This window comes from Rhinoraja longicauda, chromosome 3 (assembly GCF_053455715.1).
Source record: "Rhinoraja longicauda isolate Sanriku21f chromosome 3, sRhiLon1.1, whole genome shotgun sequence".
NCBI classification, from domain to species: domain Eukaryota; kingdom Metazoa; phylum Chordata; class Chondrichthyes; order Rajiformes; family Arhynchobatidae; genus Rhinoraja; species Rhinoraja longicauda.
The window spans coordinates 66,752,633-66,775,229 of NC_135955.1; the positions used below are offsets into that span (position 1 = coordinate 66,752,633).

At 40.1% G+C, this 22,597-nt stretch overlaps 1 protein-coding gene across 2 annotated transcripts in view; it reads right to left on the bottom strand.

Annotated features, from left to right (window-relative positions):
• Positions 1-22,597, bottom strand: part of dmxl1 (Dmx like 1) — a 156,842-nt gene that overhangs the window by 94,753 nt on the left and 39,492 nt on the right. Inside the window, exons 4-12 of one of the 2 annotated variants that reach the window (XM_078396297.1) lie at positions 20,880-20,955; positions 19,920-20,058; positions 17,201-17,267; positions 12,241-12,416; positions 6,773-6,944; positions 6,508-6,676; positions 5,324-5,536; positions 2,010-2,194; positions 562-1,258 (exon numbers count right to left, since the gene is read on the bottom strand). In XM_078396297.1, coding sequence (XP_078252423.1) covers positions 562-1,258; positions 2,010-2,194; positions 5,324-5,536; positions 6,508-6,676; positions 6,773-6,944; positions 12,241-12,416; positions 17,201-17,267; positions 19,920-20,058; positions 20,880-20,955 — 1,894 coding nt within the window. Of the gene's footprint in view, positions 1-561; positions 1,259-2,009; positions 2,195-5,323; positions 5,537-6,507; positions 6,677-6,772; positions 6,945-12,240; positions 12,417-17,200; positions 17,268-19,919; positions 20,059-20,879; positions 20,956-22,597 lie in introns of those variants that run through there. The other variant, XM_078396298.1, reaches the window with a different exon arrangement.

Genomic DNA, 22,597 nt, shown 5'->3' on the forward strand with positions numbered 1-22,597 from the left:
ATAGATGGAATGAAGGAAAAAAGTGCACAGATTAGTGAAAAAAGGTTATGACGATAAAAATTAACCAAAATTAGATAGAAAATCTAATTTTTGGTTTTAGTCAGATGGATTTCTGGAGCTATGCAAATAACAATCTGTTTTAACTTTGCACTAAAATAACCATGAAATTGGAAATATAGATTTGATTTAGAGTTATATTATAAAATCTTGATTCTATAAACTTTAACATAATCTTGTCAGTGCGAATTAGATACATAAGATGTCTGCAAAATGAAGTGAAATTGAGCAAAACACAAAGAACTCAACAGATCTACCAGCATCAGTTGAAGGAATGAACAGATGACATTTAGGGTTGAGACACTTCCTTGGCCAATTTAGTCTGAAGAAGGGTCCCGGCCTGAAACATAGTCTATCCATTCCTCTGCAGATACTGCCTGACCTCTGGGTTCCTCCAGCATATTGTGTTGTGCTCACGGTTCAAGCATCTGCATTTTATTGTGTCTCCATGAAGTATTATTGTTCTGCTTCAATGCATTTGTCTGAGAACTCAAAAAGACCTACCTAGACAGTAGCTTGGGATTAGAGTTGGCAGCCAAGTCACATTTGAAAAGGCTGAAACATGCAGAGAATTGATCCTCGCCAGCTCCGATACCCCTCCAGAATACGACAATGGCCCGACAGGATCAACTCGCCACAAAATTAGTTCACTATATATCGAATTAGAATCCTGGAAGGTAGCTGTTGTAGTATTTTCCCTCTGATTTCTTGACAATGAATTGCTACATCGTAATGGGTCAAAGCTCCATTCATCATTGTAAAGGGACACACCATCTGGTGTTCGTAGCGCATTGTGGTATGAAGTAGTCAAAAGTAATGGTAAAACTGAATGGCAAGCCAGCTCATTCAGATGAAAGCGATGGCCACAGTAACGAGACTTATGAGATACACCAAGGACAGTTGAAAACACAGACTCTTCTGCAAAGCTGACTGCCCACTGATTCAAGGATCCATCTGCATGTTTTGAGATCATGAGCACATTAGGTGTGAAGATACTCAGTTTTAGATTACCAGATGATTTATTATGGCCAGCAGAAATTAACATGCCAGAGGAGGAATGATTCAGACCATGTGGCTTCTGTTTCCCTTGTTGAATAGCCAAATCTACATTTTTTGTGCAGGCATACATAACAATGCTTTTGCTGAGAGAGTTTGCATCACCAGTAGGAAATGCAACAGGAATCCGAGAGGCAAATGAAATCTAGGAAAAAAAACACACATTTTAAATTTATTTTTCATGGTCGTTGTTGAGAATTGTCTTTCAAGCCACTTACACTGTAACAGTCTGCTATAAAAAAAACAAAAGCAGGAATATTTCAAGTGCCCTAAAGAAAAATACCATTTCATTGTCAGATTTCATTTAAATTCATCCTTTTAACACAAGCCAGACATATCATAGTGAAGTTTTATTTATCAGTGATTTTCAAATATTCAAACTATAACAAAATATTAGGAAGTTTACCTGTTCCTTATATATGTAATTGTGCCAAAGATTAATAAAAATAGTATCACTAAAAAGCTGCAAAAAATTTCCAAGCTCCATCAAGATTTAAAACAACATTCAGATGACCCAGCAGCCTCTGGAAATAGGTGATACCGGACGGGCCGATTTTACAAACTATTGGATGGTACTTAATTAATACTTGTAGATCAATTTTAAACAAAAATGTTTCACAGTATTATAATAAATTTTCAGGAAAACAGTTGAATTTCAAGGGACCACAGCTCCCTGTGAATCAGAGGGATGTAAATGTTAATGTATATTATACCAAGACAAAAACAGATCTGATATGTGGCTTTTCAAATACCTTTTCTTTTCATGTTCTTTTTAGAATGTTACTCTACATATTATGAAGCAGCGAATTCATTGAATTTGTTATTGGATCACTTACTAGGAACTGGAAATCTTGCTCATCAAATATGCAATATAAAGGAACAAAAGATGCCTTCACCTGCACTTGTCGAAACATCCCAGGTTGATATTCATCCAACCAGTCAACATGCCACACCAATAAAGAGCCATCCATAGAATGAATACTGAAGAGCATGTCTGCATTTTTGTTCCATTCAGCCAACAGCATGTCGATCTTATGATCCATCATCACATCTGAAGAAGTTTTTTCCCCAGCATCTTTGTCTGAAAGTACAAATTGCATAAATCTTTTAATACTTATACTCTACATAAAGACCAATAATGTGTCAGACATAGTTTCTCCTTTTGAGAGTATTTTGGAATTTAAACACAGAAAAAAAGGTTCGTAATATACATACATGAACACTCTGCTAAATGTAGGATCAGATACTGTGGAGAATAAGAGTCTGTTCAATTCCAAGATCTAGCCAGTCTACACAATTGCAGCACCTAACCAGTCTGCTCAAATGCAGCATCTAACCTCACACAGAAGAACTTTTGCATCTTGGCAACTAATGCTGGGAAATCATAATCTTTGTGTTGAGCAAATAAAATAGAGTTGAATGATGGCAAAAGGCAGATCAACCATGACCAGCATGTGCAATCTAAGCAACATAAAAACATTTTCAATACGACAAGATTCTTCTTTCTGTTGAACACGAAAACCAGAGAATTATTACAGGACAGTCATTCTGTTCATTGAGCCCTTGCTACTTTTGAAAGAGCAATGCAGTAAGTACCCTTTCTCAGCTCTTTCCCTGTACCTCTGTCTTTCAATTCATTTTTGAAAGCAAGAGAGAAAAGGGAAGAGCCAGTGTGACATGCATTCTTGTCGATACAATGAGCCTTTCTGATGCTATGCACCACGAGGATGGACTGGATGATGACAAGCTTGGATGTGGGGAGCATTTATCAATCTCTGCAGGCTCAAGCAGTCAATAGTCACACAGAAAATTTACACACAAAATTACCAGTTTCAAACCTCTTTTAGTGCATTTCAAAGTAAAAACAGACATTACAAAATAATGTGATTATGTCACTGTACACTAATAACATTTTGAAGTAAATTCGCACATTAATTGATAATCAGCCCAAAAAGGTGGTAATTGGCTTTTCTGCTGTGTTTTATATTTTAACCCTGTCTTAATTAATTTAGTTATAAAATCTTGCACTTAAATTTAATAGTTACTCATTACAGTTCCACCACTGATTTTCTGGCACTCTTGGTTCCAGAGCTTTGCTGGTTTATCCAGCAGGCCAAGGAAGTCGGCTATGGGGATAGATTTGCTGGCTCCAGTTGGACTGAAGTTCCAGAGCCCCAGCCGCAGGTTGCAAATTCAACTCACCGATCGGCTGTGGAAGTCCCGATGAGGTCGAGATTAGCTGCCTTGCCCAGCCTATGTGCCATATTTCCGGGTAGACTTCCAGGGCACGCGGGGGGGGGGGGGGGGGAGAGGGGGATTTCTTGCGGCACCTCTAGCGACCAAAATGACAAATTGGCCATGGAAGTCCCGGTGAGGTTGAGATTGGCTGCCTTGCCCAGCCTAGGTGCCACATTTCCAGGAGATTTCCAGGGCGAGCGGGGGGGATTTCTCGCGAAATTTGAGGAAGGATATTCTTGCTATTGAGGGCGTGCAGCGTAGGTTTACTAGGTTAATTCCCGGAATGGCGGGACTGTCATATGTTGAAAGATTGGAGCGACTAGGTTTGTATACACTGGAATTTAGAAGGATGAGAGGGGATCTTATCGAAACGTATAAGATTATTAAGGGGTTGGACATGTTAGAGGCAGGAAACATGTTCCCAATGTTGGGGGAGTCCAGAACCAGGGGCCAAAGTTTAAGAATAAGGGGTAGGCCATTTAGAACAGAGATGAGGAAAAACTTTTTTAGTCAGAGAGTTGTGAATCTGTGGAATTCTCTGCCTCAGAGGGCGGTGGAGGCCAATTCTCTGAATACATTCAAGAGAGAGCTAGATAGAGCTCTTAAGGATAGCGGAGTCAGGGGGTATGGGGAGAAAGCAGGAACGGGGTACTGATTGAGAATGATCAGCCATGATCACATTGAATGGCGGTGCTGGCTCGAAGGGCCGAATGGCCTACTCCTACACCTATTGTCTATTGTCTATAACCCCTAATGTTCATTACATTGTTTTTTTTTTTCTTTCTTTTTTCGATCTGATTTCTCCATTTATTTGGCAAAGTGAAAAACGCGGAAACCATGCAAAAAGCGTGGAGAATGGATTTTAAAAACGCGGAAATCCGCCGAAAATTGACGTGCCTGATAGTGCAGCTGTGATGCCAAGCTAACAGGTGCCTCTTCAAAATACTCTCGACAGCACATCTATTAAGGTTTGTGACAATCCTCGTGGACATGCCAAACTTTCTCAGTTGCCTACGGAAATGGATGGGACCCTTGCTCAGACTAATGGAATGGAGAAATATCTGGTCGAAAGAGATAAGGGGAAGGGGAGGGGCAAGAAATGAAAAGTGATATGTAGATCCTGGTGAAGTGGGGTTGATTGCAGAAGAGTCAGGTGATAGAGACAGTAACCAAGGCTGGAGGTATAGAAGATGAAAGGGTGCAAATGTTGGAATCTGATAAGAAAAGGTGGGGAGTGAAATGTAGATCAGAGAGATAATGGGCAGGGGAATGAAAGAACAATAAATATGAGGACACAGGGAAGGGTGAGAGATAAGCAGATGGAGATAGAGGAGGAGGAGAAGTGAACTCGGCAATGGGAGCAGGGAGTGAATGGAATGGTGCGTGCGGGTGGGTGGGTTGGAAGGTAGATAAGGAGATGGGGCTGGGATAGGGGTTTAACCTGAGTAGTCAAGGAAGCTGTGGGAATCAATGGATTGAGAGTAGAAGGTCGACTTGCAAGAATCCCTCCTTTCCAGTAGTTTGCTTCCACTGTTTTATTTCCGCTTCCCATTCCCGTAACAACCAGTCTGTCCCTGGCCTCCTCTACTGCCAGAGTGAGGCCACGCTCAAATTGGAAGAACAATACCTCATATTTCACTTGGGTAGCCTACAATCCAATGATGTCATGATTAAATTGCAACAGTAGGTTTTCATCATTTTCAACATAATTGTTGAATGAAGTTCTATAACATGGATATAGTTTGTTGGAGACAAACTTCAAAAATGTCACAGATGCAAATCATTTTACATGAAACAGCGCAGCACAAGAACAGGCCCTTTGGCCCACAATGTCTGTGCTGAACACAGTGGCAAAACCATGTACCTGCACACAATCCATAACCCTCCATTGCCTGTATATCCAAAAATCACAGATTATGTAACAGCAGAAAATATGTGTGCACATTTGAATGAGCCAATGTTAATTTAGTACCTTCATCAGATTGGTTCTCCAACTGTCCAAATTCCTCATTTCCAGACTCTGGAGATTGCTGCTCCAAACTTCTTCGCAACTGCTGCAAAAAGACTTCCATTGACAAGGTGAAATGCAGCTCCTTATTATTTAGCCAATGGACTACAAAGGGTCCATTAGTTTCTTCATTTTCATTTAAACTTAATGAAGTGATGGAAGGCAGGAGTGGAATGTCTATTTGAAAGTGAATTAAAAAAATAAAAAATAAAAAATGCTGTTACATTTACATTTTGAACATTATCCACATAACTTTTTGATGTATTAACATTTCAAATCACACATTTTATACAAAAATGGTAACTAGGTAACTATGTGCTGCTGAACAAAACATAAACAATGCTGTTTAGCAAAATGATTGCCAGTAGAGTTGCATAATGATCATGGTTTGGCAACCTCCAAAATCTTTTGTGGTACTTAGCTGCCAGTTCATCTTGAATAGATAGGAGTATTATTAAACAAATTTGTTTCCAAATTGTATCAGGTACAAGGACATATCAAGAGACAGGTTTCAAAATGCATTGAAAAGTGGAGGGGGTGGGGAGGGGGGGGAAAGAGTTAAATTTTGAAGTAAATAGTCTGTACATCTAAAGTCAGTCAAGTAGAAGATTGATTTTTATTGGAGAGGTTGCAGAGTCCAAAGTATGGATAAGGATTTTGTGCAGCAGCTGAAGAGAGACAGAGGTGCCACTGAGTAATATTACAGAAGTCAACATCATAGAAACATAGAAAACAGGTGCAGGAGTAGGCCATTCAGAGCCCTTCGAGCCAGCACTGCCATTCAATACGATCATGGCTGATATCAGTGACCGAGTAGATGTGATTGTAAACGGATCTCAGAATTACATAACAAGTTTGCATATGCCAGGTTCAGCCTCAGACAATAAAAGAGATAGGTTTATAGTTAGTAATTAGGCTTGTGGTGGCAACCTAAAAATAGTACCTTCCATGTACAGTTAGGCAACATTTATGCTTGTTAATTGCTGGATATTGGGCACAAAGTGTGACAAAATTCAAACAGTTTTAGGGTTCAGTTAGCTGGCTGGGATCAATTAGCGTAACAATGTTCATCAACACACATTATGTACCTTACATGCCGAAGAATCTTTAAACAACTTCTTGACATAATGAATATATAATTTCCTTACCTGTTGCTGGATTAATACTGGCTGCTATGTGAAAATGACAAAGTGAATTTGCATGTAGGGGCGCATTCCTATGGAGTTCATGTGCATCTAGTTGGTTTGGTAAATACCCAGTATGTGCGACAAGGCCAGATGACCTCCTCCTGCCTATTCGAAATGGTCCAATATTCAACTATAAAAGAACAATACAAATCAATCTTAAGATCTTTTGTTTTCCTTTCAAAATATCTTGGTCATTATAACATTCCTCAGTTCAATTGCAGTGCACCTTTTCCCGACTGGAGATGTTCCTTTTGAGGTTGCTGTTTGCAGTAACAGACTCAGACCACTGGGTGTAGCCCTCACCAGAAAGCAAACTATCACTTGGAAGTAATGTCTCTGCCCATAATCGACAAACATTGTCCTTGCAGCAGGTCAGCAATACATGACATGTGGAGCCCCTGCAATGAAAGATGCTATTAAGGTCAAATTCCATTAATGATTGAGGTCATTTCATATCAAGCATTTAAAAGGGGGAAATCATACTATAATTGAACATGCTGCATATTACTTGATGGCTGATTGGGAATCCACATGGGATAAGTTAAATTTTTGATCAATAAATGCAAAAGAAAACAAAGTATTGAGCATATGCTCTCAACACTCATTCACTAAGCATATACTTAAGTACTGTACCTTTTTTTGCATTTGCTCATAAAAAACATGTTACATTTTGATACATGCTATATGATAAATTAATTGAAATTTGAACAGGAATAGAGGTAATGTTGCATAGCATATAGATTTGAAGTATATCAGTAGAAAAATTGCCAGGCTCAGATGAACAATATCTCAAACAATTGAAAGGAAATGTGGAGGCTCTATTGCAATTTTCAAATATTCTCTTAGAATCCAGTACAAGAAAAATTCTAAGTCTTCATTTAAAAAGGAACATTAAACCAAGGAGAGTTAACATGAAATATTGAGTGAAAATCCTAGCTCTCTAACTTGATTTTTTTTAAACTAGGAGGGTCAATGCATTTGAAATAGCCTACATGAATTTTAGTAAGACTTTTGACAAAGCCTCACAAGGCAGACTGCTAAGAAAGCAGATCATGAGATCAGAGGGCAAATTGGATCCAAATCACACTGTAGCTGGAAGCACAGGGTAATAGCTTAAAGACTGAAATGCTGTTGTCATTCAGGTTTCATAGGGCTCAGTAGACAGTCACTTTTATATATATTAAATATGTTTTAGATTTAAATGCAAGGTCATCATAAACAAGTTCACAGATGATGCAAAAATAGTTGACAGTGATGAAGAAAACAAAATGAAGGTCTGAGGGTTGGGCAGGAAAGAGAAAAAGGAATGTAATCCAAAGAAGAGAATTGGGTGAGAACGGGTGATTGATGGTCGCCGTGGACTCCGTAGTCCAAAGAGCTTGTTTCCATGCAGTATTTTTCAAGTAGAGTTCAAGGAAATGCATTTCACCAGATACAACAGGCAAAGGAATAATTAAAAATTGGCAGGGTATTGACCATTGTAAAGGAACAAAAATGCCCTGGCTATACGTCCATTGATCAATAAAGGTAGCAGGTGTGAGCCCTCTCTCACACAGGGAATCAATAAGATAAGTGATGCACAGAATGTAAGAGCAGGGCAGGCATGTTAGAACAGTATACACCGATCAGCCAAAACATTATGACCACCGACAGGTGGTGAATAACATTGGTTATCTTGTTACAATGGCACCTGTCAAGGGGTGGGATATATATTAGGCAGCAAGTGAACAGTCAGTTCTTGAAGTTGATGTGTTGGATGCAAGAGAAATGGGCAGGAGGAAAGACCTGAGCGACTTTGACAAGGGCCAAATTGTTATGACCAGACGACTGGGTCAGAGCATCTTTGAAACAGCAAGGCTTGTGGGTGCTCCCGGTCAGCAGTAGTGAGTACCTACCGACAGTGGTCCGAGGAGGGACAAACCACATACCAGCGACAGGGTGTTGGGCACCCAAGGCTCATCGATGCGCAAGGGCAACGAAGGCAATCCCGTCTGGTCTGAACCGTCTGTGGGAAGATGACAAGCCGGTGGAGGGAGTGTGATGCTCTGGGCAATGTTCTGCTGGGAAACCCTGGGTCTGGCCATTCATGTGGTCATCAATTTGACACGTGTCACCTACCTAAACATCGTTGCAGACCAGGTTCCCCCCCCTTCAAGGCAATGGTATTCCCTGATGGCAGTGGCCTCTTTCAGCAGGATAATGCGCCATGCCACACTGCACACATTGTTCGGGAATGGTTTGAGGAACATGAAGTGTTCACGGTGTTGCCCTGGCCTTCAAATTCTCCAGATCTCAATCCCATTGAGCATCTGTGGGATGTGCTGGATCGACACGTCTGATCCACGGCAGCTCCACCTCGCAACTTACAGAACTTGAAGGATCTGCTGCTAATGTTTTGGTGCCAGATACCACAGGACATCTTCAGGGGTCTTGTAGAGTCCATGCCTCGGCGGGTCGGTGCTGTTTTGGAGGCACACGGAGGACCCACAGCATATTAGGCAGGTGGTCATAATGTTTTGGCTGATTGGTGTACAATTCTAGTTAGGCCATGGTTTGAATAATGAGTACATTTACGGTCATTACGTTGCAGGAAAATGTGATTGCATTAGCGATGGAACAGAGGAGATTTATGAGGATGTAACCAGGGATTTAAAAAAATTATACCTATGGGGCATGATTTGATATGCAAGAGATGCTCTCTTCAGAGAGCTTGGTACATAATATAATTTACCGAGGAAAATAAACAGGAGAAATTTCACTCAGCAGAAATGTTGACAAGAAGGAAATCATGAATTTAAAGTAAATGGTAGGACATCAGACGAGAAAAATCACAAAAAAGAGCTGAATCAAAAGATAATAGTCAAGAATCAAGTTTTTAATTCAAGCCAAGAGTTTTTAAATTGTCATATCGGGAAGGGAGCAATGAAATTCGTTCTTGTTGCTAATTTACAGGCATATTAATGTCATCCCACTTTTTAAGAAAGGATGGAGAGAGAAAACGGGAAATTATAGACCAGTTAGTCTGACATCAGTGGTGGGGAAGATGCTGGAGTCAATTATAATAGACGAAATTGCGGAGCAATTGGATAGCAGTAACAGGATCGTTCCGAGTCAGCATGGATTTACGAAGGGGAAATCATGCTTGACTAATCCTCTGGAATTTTTTGAGGATATAATTAGGAAAATTAACAGGGGAGAGCCGGTGGATGTGGTGTACCTCGACTTTCAGAAAGCCTTCAACAAGGTCCCACATAGGAGATTAGTGGGCAAAATTAGAGCACATGGTATTGGGGGTAGGGTATTGACATGGATAGAAAATTGGTTGACAGACAGAAAGCAAAGAGTGGGGATAAATGGGTCCCTTTCAGAATGGCAGGCAGTGACTAGTGGGGTACCGCAAGGGTCGGTGCTGGGACCGCAGCTATTTACAATATACATTAATGACTTGGATGAAGGGATTAAAAGTACCATTAGCAAATTTGCAGATGATACAAAGCTGGGTGGTAGTGTGAACTGTGAGGAAGATGCTATGCGGTTGCAGGGTGACTTGGACAGGTTGTGTGAGTGGGCGGATGCATGGCAGATGCAGTTTAATGTGGGTAAGTGTGAGGTTATCCACTTTGGTGGTAAGAATAGGAAGGCAGATTATTATCTGAATGGTGTCAAGTTAGGAAAAGGGGACATACAACGAGATCTGGATGTCCTAGTGCATCAGTCACTGAAAGGAAGCATGCAGGGACAGCAGGCAGTGAAGAAAGCCAATGGAATGTTGGCCTTCATAACAAGAGGAGTTGAGTATAGGAGCAAAGAGGTCCTTCTGCAGTTGTACAGGGCCCTAGCGAGACCACACCCGGAGTAATGGGTGCAGTTTTGGTCTCTAAATTTGAGGAAGGATATTCTTGCTATTGAGGGCGTGCAGCGTAGGTTTACTAGGTTAATTCCCGGAATGACGGGACTGTCATATGTTGAAAGACTGGAGCGACTAGGATTGTATACACTGGAATTTAGAAGGATGAGAGGGGATCTTATCGAAACATAAGGTTATTAAGGGGTTGGACACGTTAGAGGCAGGAAACATGTTCCCAATGTTGGGGGTCCAGAACCAGGGGCCACAGTTTAAGAATAAGGGGTAGGCCATTTAAAACGGAGATGAGGAAAAAAAAAATCAGTCAAGAGAGTTGTAAATCTGTGGAATTCTCTGCCTCACAAGGCAGTGGAGGCCAATTCTCTGAATGTATTCAAGAGAGAGCTAGATAGAGCTCTTAAGGATAGCGGAGTCAGGGGGTATGGAGAGAATGCAGGAACGGGGTACTGACTGAGAATGATCAGCCATGATCACATTGAATGGTGGTGCTGGCTCAAAGGGCCGAATGTCCTACTCTTGCACCTATTGTCTATTGTCTAACAATACAACAAATACAGAATAAACTGCAATAAATCATCAGTTACACGAGGCAACAAAACTGAAATAGTGCAAGCCAAAGTATTTAGTGCACCCTCGTATGAGGTCCATGGTAGTTCACTGCTAAGATAGGATTGTGGTTACAGTTATGTGTAATATGGTTCAAGTGCTTGGTGATTGAAGGGAAGAAGTCGTTCTTTAACCTGGATGTAATGGTTCTCAGAATCCAGTATTTTTCCCCAACGGTCGCAGTGAGACGAGTCTGTGGCCAGGATGGCATGGTACCTTCTTGATACAGCACTTTTTGTAGATGCCTTTGATAGTGGGGAGGTCAATACCAGTGTTGGACCACTTTCTACAGCCATCTTCATTGTTGGTTATTTGAGTTACTGAGCCAGATTGCAATGCAACCTGCAGTGGTCCGATAGAGTATTCGGCAACAATGATTGCATCAACATGGTGGGCCTAGGACAGACCTCAGAGATGTGCATGCCCAGGAACTAGAGCTGCTGACCTCTCCATCTCCAACCCGCTGATGACGACAGGGTCATGAATCCTTGGCTTTCCCTTCCTGAAGCACCCATCAGTTTCTTAGTTATGCTGACCATGTGAGCAAGATTGTTGTTCTGGCAGCACTCAACGAGATTATCGATCTCCATCATTATTCGTCAAACTATGGTGGTACCATCAGTGAATTTACAGACAACCTTGGAGTCGTGTCGGATTACACCATCATGGATGTCGAGTATGTAGAGCAGTGGGACTCAGCACGCAGCCTCAAGGGGCCCCTGTACTGATGGTCAGCGAGGAAGAATTATTGTTGCCAATTTTATTGATTGAGTTCTGTTGATGAGGAAGTTGAGTATCCAATTACATTGGGATGAGCAGAAGAGCTAGTTCCCCGAGTTTGACGACACAATTAGAGGGGATGTTAGTATTAAGACAGATATCTGGATTCAATGCCTGAAATGGCGATTATAGGAAGAAACCTTTGTCACATTTAAAAAATCCGTGTACTTGAAAACTGCAATGAAGAGCTATGAACCAAGTGGAATTAGACCAACTTTTTTGCCACAAGTGCCGACACAATAGGCCAAAATAAGTTCCTTGTAATTTTCTATGAATTATTATGCAGTATGTTATAAAGAATAACACTTTGAACAGAGGGTAATTTTGCCCATAACGATGTGTGGAAGGAAAACTGAAACCATCTAATTTGTCACACGAAAAGAAAAGAAATCAGCATTTGTAGTGATTATCCATTCATTAATTTTTCTAAATATTCAGTTAACCTTGGCAAGTACTTGCTGGTCTTCCGCCAAGAGAATCCTGTCACAGCCCGAGGATGGGCTAAATACACAAAGGAAAAATCAATGTCGTCTTCCTCTTTGTCCATTGGAGTGATTGGTGTCATCACTGCTGACTGCCAGCAGCTGGAATTGTACCACACTTTCACAAGACAATCATCCTGAAGAAAGTGGAAAAGGAGAAACAAAAACAACAGAACAATTAATTTTAAATGTTTTTTTTCCACCTAGACATCACACAGCATGGAAACAGGCCCAATAGTCCAACCCCCCCCCCCCCCTGCCCACCAAGATGTCTCGTCTCATTTTCCTGCATTTGGCCCTTATCCCTCTAGACCTTTTGTATCCACGCATTTGTCCGAATGTCATATAAAAATTATAACTGTATCCACCATGACAACTTCCTCTGGCAGCTTATTCCAAATACTCACCATCCTCTGCATGAAAGAGTCATCTCTCAGGTCCTTTGAAAATCATTGCTCTCTCCATAATTCTATGCCCCCTAGTTCTGGGAAAAAAAGACAGACTGACTGCCTCATCTACACCCCTCATGATTTTATATAACCTCTAGAAGATCACGCCACAATCTTCTCTGTTCCACAGAAAAGATGTTTCAGCCTATCCAGCCTCTGCTTAAACTCAAGCTCTCCAGTTCCAGCAACATACCCGTGAATCTGCTTCTGCATCTTTTCCAACCTTCCAAAAGTTGCGTTACCAGAACTACACTCTGTAACTGCGGACTTATAAATGATTTGTACATAACATTCCAACATAACATCCCAACTCTTGTACTCAATCTCCTGACCGATGAAAGCAAGCAAGCTAAATGTTTTCTCCATCACCTTGTCTACTACACGTGTTGCCAAAATCTAAAATTGAACATGCTTTCAGTGAAATATACAACACCTGCAAAAAAATTCTGATTTAGATCAAGTTTTATAATTATTTAAAAAAAAATGAAAATACACAAACACAAGAGCTAATAATTATGTTTTATATTCCTCAATGCTGATTCTGAGGTTTGTTATTATGAAGCACACCTTCCAAATGACAATATATGTGTGTTTGTTATATCAATCCAAGCGAAAAAAATCCAGCCATGCTACCTATATCTTTATTATGAAATGACATTAGGTATAACATGTGACGTTTATAGAGAAGTTTTAATCCAGAAAATCTACAAAGTGGATTGAACAGAATACAACTGAGCAAAAATAATTACAAAAGTGTAGGAGTAAATTTTAAGTCAATATTAAAAGGAAGGAGGCAGAAAGAAAAACAAGTTATGGGGAGGAAATACAGAACAATTTTGAATAGAGGGTTAAATTTCATTTCTTTCTTTTTGTTTACTTTAACTGATAGATTTTCTTAACCTTGCAGTTCTTACTCGCACTAGCAAGGAAGTGGTAAAAAAGCAAACAAGTTTCCTGCAAGCCTCTCAGTTAGGGGTAACCAGTTAGAACTGGTTCACACAAGGGTGCTGGCTCAGAAATTGTAGAATCTGAGAATGCAAATCCATTGATTGTACCAATATACAGCATGCTGTAGTTACTGATGGCATAGTCCATAAAATGTGGATTTTGACAAGGCAAGGGTAAAACACACAGCTATATATTCAAAGAAAGCCCGATGTTTAAAAAAAGTTGTGTTTATGTTTGGTTCGGTGAGTTAATTTGGTAGCAATCCCAAAGTAATCAGGCTGCTGGATTTGTAGTTTTCTTTACATAGAAACAAGGAACTGCAGATGCCGGTTAATGCACAAAGAGAGGTTTTCTTGATTCCTCTTGGAGGGGAAAGTTTCAAGTTATTATTCAATGCACAAATTTAATTAAAATCAATATCTCAAAGCAAGATTACAGGGGTCTGAAAAGCAAGACCTCCGGGTTCAGGAAAGCTCCTTCCCAACAACCATCAGGCTCTTGAACACCACAATCACCAACTAAACTATGAAGTATGAACTAAGGGCTTTGAGATTTACAGAACTAATATTGTATTTCAATTGATTTCAGAATATATTTTTCTCATTTCCAGAGATTCGCTGAGATTGGCAGTTTTTATTTCTCTTCCCCATTTTCCTCCCCCAATTGCAATTGAACTGAGTGGTGTTTTCCAGGACAAAAGTTTTAGTTTAGGCTAGTTTATTTTTGTCAGGTGTACCGAGGTACACCGAAAAGCTTTTATGTTACGTGCTATCCAGACAAAGACTATACGTGATTACAATCAAGTAACCCACAGTGTGCAGATAAAGGTACAAAAAATAGCATAAGATAAAGTTTGATTAAAGATAGTTCAATAGACAATAGGTGAAGGAGTACGCCATTCGGCCATTCAAGCCAGCACCACCATGCGATGTGATCATGGCTGATCATTCACAATCAGTTCCCCGCTCCTGCTTTCTCCCCGTATCCTTTGACTCCGCTATCTTTAAGAGCGCTATCTAGCTCTCTCTCTTGAAAGCATCCAGAAAATTGGCCTCCACTGCCTTCTGAGGCAGAGAATTGCACAGCTTTACAATGACTGAAAAAGTTTTTCCTCACCTCCGTTCTAAATGGCCTACCCCTTATTCTTAAACTGTGGCCCCTGGTTCTGGACTCCCCCAACATTGGGAACATGTTTCCTGCCTCTAACGTGTCCAATCCCTTAATAATCTTATATGTTTCAATAAGATCCTCTCTCATCCTTCTAAATTCCAGCGTGTACAAGCCTAGTCACTCCAGTCTTTCAACATACAACAGTCCCACCATTCCGGGAATTAACCTAGTGAACCTATGCTGTATGCCCTCAATAGCAAGAATGTCCTTCCTCAAATTTGGAGACCAAAACTGCACATAATACTCCAGGTGCGGTCTCACTAGGGCCCTGTACAACTGCAGAACGACCTCTTTGCTCCTATACTCAACTCCTCTTGTCATAAAGGCCAACATGCCATTAGCTTTCTTCACTGCCTGCTGTACCTGCATGCTAACTTTAAATGACTGATGAACAAGGACACCCAGATCACTTTGTACTTCCCCATTTCCTAACTTGACACCATTCAGATAATAATCTGCCTTTCTGTTCTTACCACCAAAGTGGATAACCTCACATTTATCCACATTCAACTACATTTGCCATGCATCTGCCCACTCACACAATTTGTCCAAGTATTGTGCATTACTTGTGCATTAACCGGCATCTGCAGTTACTTGCTTCTATGTAAAAAAAACTACAACTCCAGCAGCCTGATTACTTTGGGATTGCCACCAAATTAACTCACCGAACCAAACATAAACACAACTTTTTATTTGTCACCCTGCATCCTCATAGCATCCTCCTCACAGTTCACACTGCCACCCAGCTTTGTATCATCCGCAAATTTGCTAATGTTACGAATCGCGGGGCTTCGGTCGGCCCGCCGCAGACCTTTCATCATCTGGCGTGGCGTGAAATAGGCCGCGGGATTTTCTCTGCCCGGCGGGGGCTTCAATGTCGGGAGCCGCGGCCGCCCGGACATGCAGCGGCAGTGTCTTCGCCCGCCCCGAATCGCGGGGCTTGGGGTCGGCCCGCTGCTGACCTTTCACCGTCCGGCGCGGCCTGGAACATGGCAACCTCAACAGCCTGACCGCGGGAGAAGACGGCAGTGGAAGAGAAAAGACATTCTGGCCTTCCATCACACTGAGGAGGTGACTGGAGGAGACTCACTGTGATGGATGTTTCTTTTTGTTTGGTGTTGGTTTGTGATTGTGTGTGTTATTGCTTATTTTTATTGCTCTTATTGTTGGACTGTGGGTAATCTTTCATTTCACTGCACATTTATGTGTATGTGACAAATAAAATTGACTATTGACTATATATTGACTATAATCCCTTCATCTAAGTCATTAATGCATATTGTAAATAGCTGCGGTCCCAGCATCGAGCCTTGCGGTACCCCACTCGTCACTGCCCGCCATTCTGAAAAAGACCCGTTAATCCCTACTCTTTGTTTCCTGTCTGCCAACCAATTTTCTATCCATGTCTGCACCCTACCCCCAATACCATGTGCTCTAATCCTGCCCACTAATCTCCTATGTGGGACCTTATCAAAGGCTTTCTGAAAGTCCAGGTACACTACATCCACTGGCTCTCCCTTGTCCATTTTCTTTGTTACATCCTCAAAAAAAATCCAGATTAGTCAAGCATGATTTCAAAGGTTCAAATGTCTCCAGTGAAGTAAATGGAAGGTCAGGACCGGACTCGAGCTGGTGAGAGGATGGTTCAGTTGCCTGATAACAGCTGGGAAGATACTGTGCGTGGATCTGGAGGTCTGCTTTTTCAAACTTCTGTACCTCTAGCCTGATAGGAGGGAGAGGGGGGGGGGGTGGGGGGGGGAGAGACGAGGAAGTGACTGGCTTGAGACCAATCCCTGATTATGCTTGCAAAGGCAGCATGAAGTGTAGATGGAAAAACATTGGTCACCAAATTCACAGAAAAAGTGAACAATTCCACAACATGATCAGAAATAAATAACTGTTGTTGTGAATGTGGTTCTTAAAATAAGAGCCATTACATTTCCCTTGTACCCAGTAATGACATATAACACCAACAAATCTGGTGCTATACGTCACTGTTCTCAGAAGTATTTTCTTCTTGATTTTTCCTAGAATAACACATTTTCAGTTATTTAAAATTATCAGTCAGGTAGTGGTTTTGTTTAATGCTCTTGCATTCCAGAATCTATGATTAATAATTAAAAGAAAGCAGGATCAAAATCCACAACTGGGTTGAAATCTGAACCTGAAAATAAAAAGCTTTTAAGAGTTAGAATGAATGTCATAATAAAGCACGATTTCTTAGCTCTGAATTATTTCAACTTGATGAGCATTTTAGGTGATACTTGATTAACTTGAACCATAATGAAATAAACCTAAAAAATCATCATACTTAGAATAGTGTTCAAAACTAATTAAGCACAAATAACAAGTACCTTTCCTGCAGTGGCAAAAAAATCACCATCTGGAGACACCTTTAATAGATGGATGGGTGTTGCAGTTCTGTGAACACAAATTAACATTCTTAGCTTTAATCACACTAATGCCACAAGTAATAACAAGCTCAGTAATATATTCAGCCTGAATTTTCATAGGTTTTGCCAATGATCAGACAATGTAATGCTAGAGAAAAGTGAAAGAAACCAACTGAACGCTATTTTTTCCCGGAAAATGTTGGTAATGCTTAGCGAATCAGGGAGAATGCACGGAAAGAGAAAGAATTAAAGTTTTAGGCCAGAACTCTTTGTCCAGATTTCAGTTTTTCTTCAGCATCCTTTTCTTTTTGTGCCATCTTGCACAAGTTGTTAAAATTTGAGCCTGTAGAGTGGACAGAAACAAATGTTCCACCGTGAGGCATGATATTGAAAGTTTAAGATTGTTCTTGGCACTATCTGCAAAGCCCATTTTTCAGCAAGCTAAATTTCAGGAGGATCTGTACAGTTGCAGGTTGATCAGCTGTTGTTTCACCATATAACTGTCAGACAGCTCAGGATGAGAATATATGAAAGTCACAACGTTTAATATTGTCCCCTCTGATGTCATTTTAAATGTGCTCCAACAAATGTCTGGCATTGAAATCTGCCCGATTAGCCTCCAGTAATTCAAATATGTTCAAACAGCAAGATGTAGATGGCTTACGTCCTTTTAATTAATAGAATTAAAAATTAAATACTTTTCAGTGTTTGGCTTTATGTTCTTTAATGGCACTAATTCATGAATAATAAATTTTGGCGATTTGTTAGGATGTTGGCAAATCTGGGACATGCCAGATTGCTGATTCCCAATCTCCGGTGGTGACCCATTACTGGGTCACAAAGGATTGAAACAGGACCCAAGTTTTTTTTTAAAGTTTGGAAACATCCAGCAGAGGTGGGAAATGGTTGACATGCAACCTTGTAGCTGTTGTTCAAGTTTCAGCATGCAAGGGGCAAGTGGGTAAACCAGTAGGAGCAGTCAATGGCTTCACAATATTCATTCCAAATCTTTTACTGCATTCTTTAATTTTGTGAATAATAAGTTGAAAGACAAAATAAAATGTTTTGAAAACTCAAATCATTCTGACAGAATTACCAATTCATTTATCATGCTCTTTTAAAATATGGACTGCAATTCCAAATGTTTGATCAAATTTTGGAAAAAGGTTAGAGTCGCTCGCTTAGATGGCTGTCCAAAGCATTTGTGTGAGCTAAGTGTGTTAATCATTGTCAAAGCAATCAAGTTAAAGCTGGAGCATCAAACCAAATTCCTGCAGGTTTCACACCGTAAAGCATATACTGGACCAGAGGAACTGGGTTTGGGAAGCAGGAGACCAACATGGTGCATTCTCTGAAATCGCAGAGACAATGGCCACAATCTTGTTATTTGCCTTAAAACAAAGGATATACCCCAAAATTGAATAATGCACCATTGTTCAGAAAAAGATTAACTGACAATTATAGGCTCATCGGGCTAACTTGGTGATGTGAAAACCTTTGGAAACAATATCTCCAAGAAAATTAACAAATAATTTTAATCAAACTGACAAACAAAGTAGAGCCAGCACAAATGTGGACAACGCAGTTTCTGTCGTGCATATGATAACAGGTTTCAATTTTGCAAGCAAACATCAGCATTAATACAAAATTGAATGAAGAGATAGAACAGAAATAGTTGTAGGGAACATGGAAGTCATTATACAGTGTTGCATCTTAAAATTCTGTGTCAGAGTTAAAGAAAGGGTAAATAAAAAGGAAAAGCTTCTCATGAAAGAAACAAAAGTAACATAAACATGTCTAAAGCTTATGAATGCATGCTGGCAGGGTGGTGGAGACAGATTCCAAATATATAAATTCTTTGAGAAAAAAAAATTGGAGGGGATGTGGAGTAACAAACTAAGTAATGGAGCCACTTATAGACAATAGACATAGGTGCAGGAGGAGGCCAATCGGCCCTTCGAACCAGCACCGCCATTCAATGTGATCATGGCTGATCATTCTCAATCAGTACCCCGTTCCTGCCTTCTCCCCATACCCCCTGACTCCGCTATCCTTAAGAGCTCTATCTAGCTCTCTCTTGAATACATTCAGAGAAACCGGCCTCCACTGCCTTCTGAGGCAGAGAATTCCACAAATTTACAACTCTCTGACTGAAAACGTTTTTCTTCATCTCAGTTCTAAATGGCCTACCCCTTATTCTTAAACTGTGGCCCCTTGTTCTGGACTCCCCCACTTAGAACCAAAAGGTTCAAATGGTATATTTTTCTTCTCTGTTGATTAGTGCCAGATAAAAACCAAAAATGTGAGCCTCACTCTAAGCATTTCTTCCCAACATCTCTGCAATTTTTCTTCTCCGAGAATATATACATAAAATATATATCTCCCTTTGTGTCTGCCTCCATCACACTATCAGCAGTGCATTCTGAATCCTCACCTGCTCGCATTAAAAAAATCTTCTCACATTGCTTTAGTTAGCGATCTGTTGATCAGCCATTTACTAAAAGAAACAGCTCTTTTTTCAATTTACTTTAATATAAAACAGCTTTAATGATAGCAATCAGTTTAAGAAATAACTGGCCTTAAATTAGCAATTAGTATTTTCTGTCAGTTTAGTACTGTGAAAAAAACAAAATAAAACTAGCACCTCATCAATAAATAATAAGCTTTAATACTCCCTTACTCAGATTCCCAGATGCATTGCCAATTGTTAACTTCATTTGAATCTGTCCCATCTGTAGCTTCCGCATCATTTATATCCATCTCTTGATTTTCGTTGGCCCAGAGCTGTAACGAATTGGAGCCCGTCAAAAGACGAATTCCTAGAATAAAGAATGTCTATTACTATGCAAGTTATTAATGAAAAACATTGCTCTAAAAGTATTTTACTACTCATTTCTCAAACATGCCATTCAATGACAGCTGAAGAGTTGAAGAAGGAGGGGTGTACACAGAAGTAACAGAAATGGAGATAGCCCTGGCTGACCTTTTAATATTTCAGCTGACAAATTAACGCAAGTTAATTTGATTATCTGCATTTCACCTGTTCCAATCACTCCACTATATGCATTTCTGCCTTCAGCAGTCTGCAACCCAATTCCCTGTCTTAACATCTCTGCCTCTCTCACCCTTTTACCTTCCAATTATTAATGATGCACTTTGGAAACAAATGCCCACACCCGTTTGTCTTTTCATCTCTGGCCTTTGTCCGCCCATCTAACCCTCCCCACCTATCATTTATCTGGATTTGTCCAGCTCCCACCCCACCCCCCACCTCACCTGACCACAAACAATCTGAAGATTAGCCAAAAATCTACTTGCTTAACTGGATAAAGGAATCAAAATAACATGCTCAAAGTCAGTAATGACTATCCCAAGACTCCAGCTTAATTGAGATTAAGAATTGCAATTCAAGTGTTTATTATCCACAGCCAAATTTGGGAAGGAAAGACATAATAAACTATCACAGATCCAAGACAAAGTCAGAACAGGTGAATCTGGAGCTATAACCAGGGGAAAGTAAGCTTACAATCAGCTGGTTCATATTGACTGTAAACAATTCAGTCTGGTGATGACTCTCTAATGTTCGAGTCATCAGGAAAACATGTTTCTAATTGAAAGCTAGCATAGTATTTTCTCTTACCTTGAGGATCCCATGCTAAATTATGTGCCATCGACTCCAATACAAACTGTCCACTTTTTTGCCATTGATAATTCAGCTTTGATGAACAAATAAAAGTTGTAATGAGCTAGTTAAAGACATCCATTGCAAGTAATTAACTTGAAAAATAAAGACAAAATGTAATTGTTGAAAAAACAAAAAACATTGTACATGCATTTGGCCAGAATTATCTTTAATACATTTCCCCAATTGATTATTTCATTGATTAAATCTTAGCAACACTTTGCAATGTTGGTTAATGGACATTTATGGTTAATGTCCACTGAACCAGTAAAATTAATTAAGCCCAAACCCTGCAGAAAAAAAGCAATAATGAAAGTCAATCCACAGAATACGAGAATTCATAGTATGATGATGGAAAAGCAATAGAAAGACTCTGTTAACTATTTTATTCTATCACATTAAAAAAAATGTTATAGAAGACCTTTATTTTGCCAATGTTTAGTTAAAGGCCTGTCTTCTCTTATGCTTCTGTGAGTAAGATATGACAGATGGTATTCAGCCTCTGAATGTGTGCATACATAAATGTCTGCATGTTGCAGCTGGATGATTGAAGTTGGGATGATTTTGGTTGGAGCCAAACAGCTCTGTCCTCTAGATCTGCTCCACACCAACAGAAAGCTTGTTGGAAGTAAGGTGGAATACTGTGGCAAGAAAAATTAATAATGATGAGACAGGTCTGCACTGAGACTGTGTGTGTTGAAACATTAGTTAAGATCATGGCCTGCATTCAATCACTAAAAACAGATGCAAGATGGAGACAAAATTCTGCAAGAAAACAGATTTGTTCCATCGTGTCAAAAGCTCTTGCAAAGCCACTAACTGCCACACACAGTGCAGACCTTCTCTCAACCCGAAATGTCACCCATTCCTTCTCTCCAGAGATGCTGCCTGTCCCGCTGAGATACTCCAGCTTTGTGTCTATCTTCAGTTTAAACCAGCATCTGCAGTTTCTTCTTATACAACAATTGTGTAGGTCTGTTTGACCTTCACCACACAGAAAAAAATTGCATGTCGTGGTCATACAATGCCGTCCATAATGTTTGGGACAAAGACCCATCATTTATTTATTTGCCTCTGTACTCCACAATTTGAGATTTGTAATAGAAAAAAATCACATGTGGTTAAAGTACACATTGTCAGATTTCTATAAAGGCCACTTTTATACATTTTGCTTTCACCATGTAGAAATTACAACAGTGTTTATACATAGTCCTCCCATTTCAGGGCACCATAATGTTTGGGACACAGCAATGTCATGCAAATGAAAGTAGTCATGTTTAGTATTTTGTTGCATATCCTTTGCATGCAATGACTGCTTGAAGTCTCCGATTCATGGACATCACCAGTTGCTGGGTGTCTTCTCTGGTGATGCTCTGTCAGGCCTGTATTGCAGCAATATTTAGCTTATGCTTGTTTTGGGGGTAGTCCACTTCAGTTTTCTCTTCAGCATACAAAGTACATTCTCAATTGGGTTCAGACCGTGTGATTGACAGCCACTCAAGAATTGACCATTTTTTTAGCTTTGAAAAACTCCTTTGTTGCTTTAGCAATATGTTTGGGATCATTGTCTTGCTGTAGAATGAACTGCCGGCCAATGAGTTTTGAGGCATTTGTTTGACCTTGAGCAGATAGAATGTGTCTATATACTTTAGAATTCATTATGCTACTACCATCAG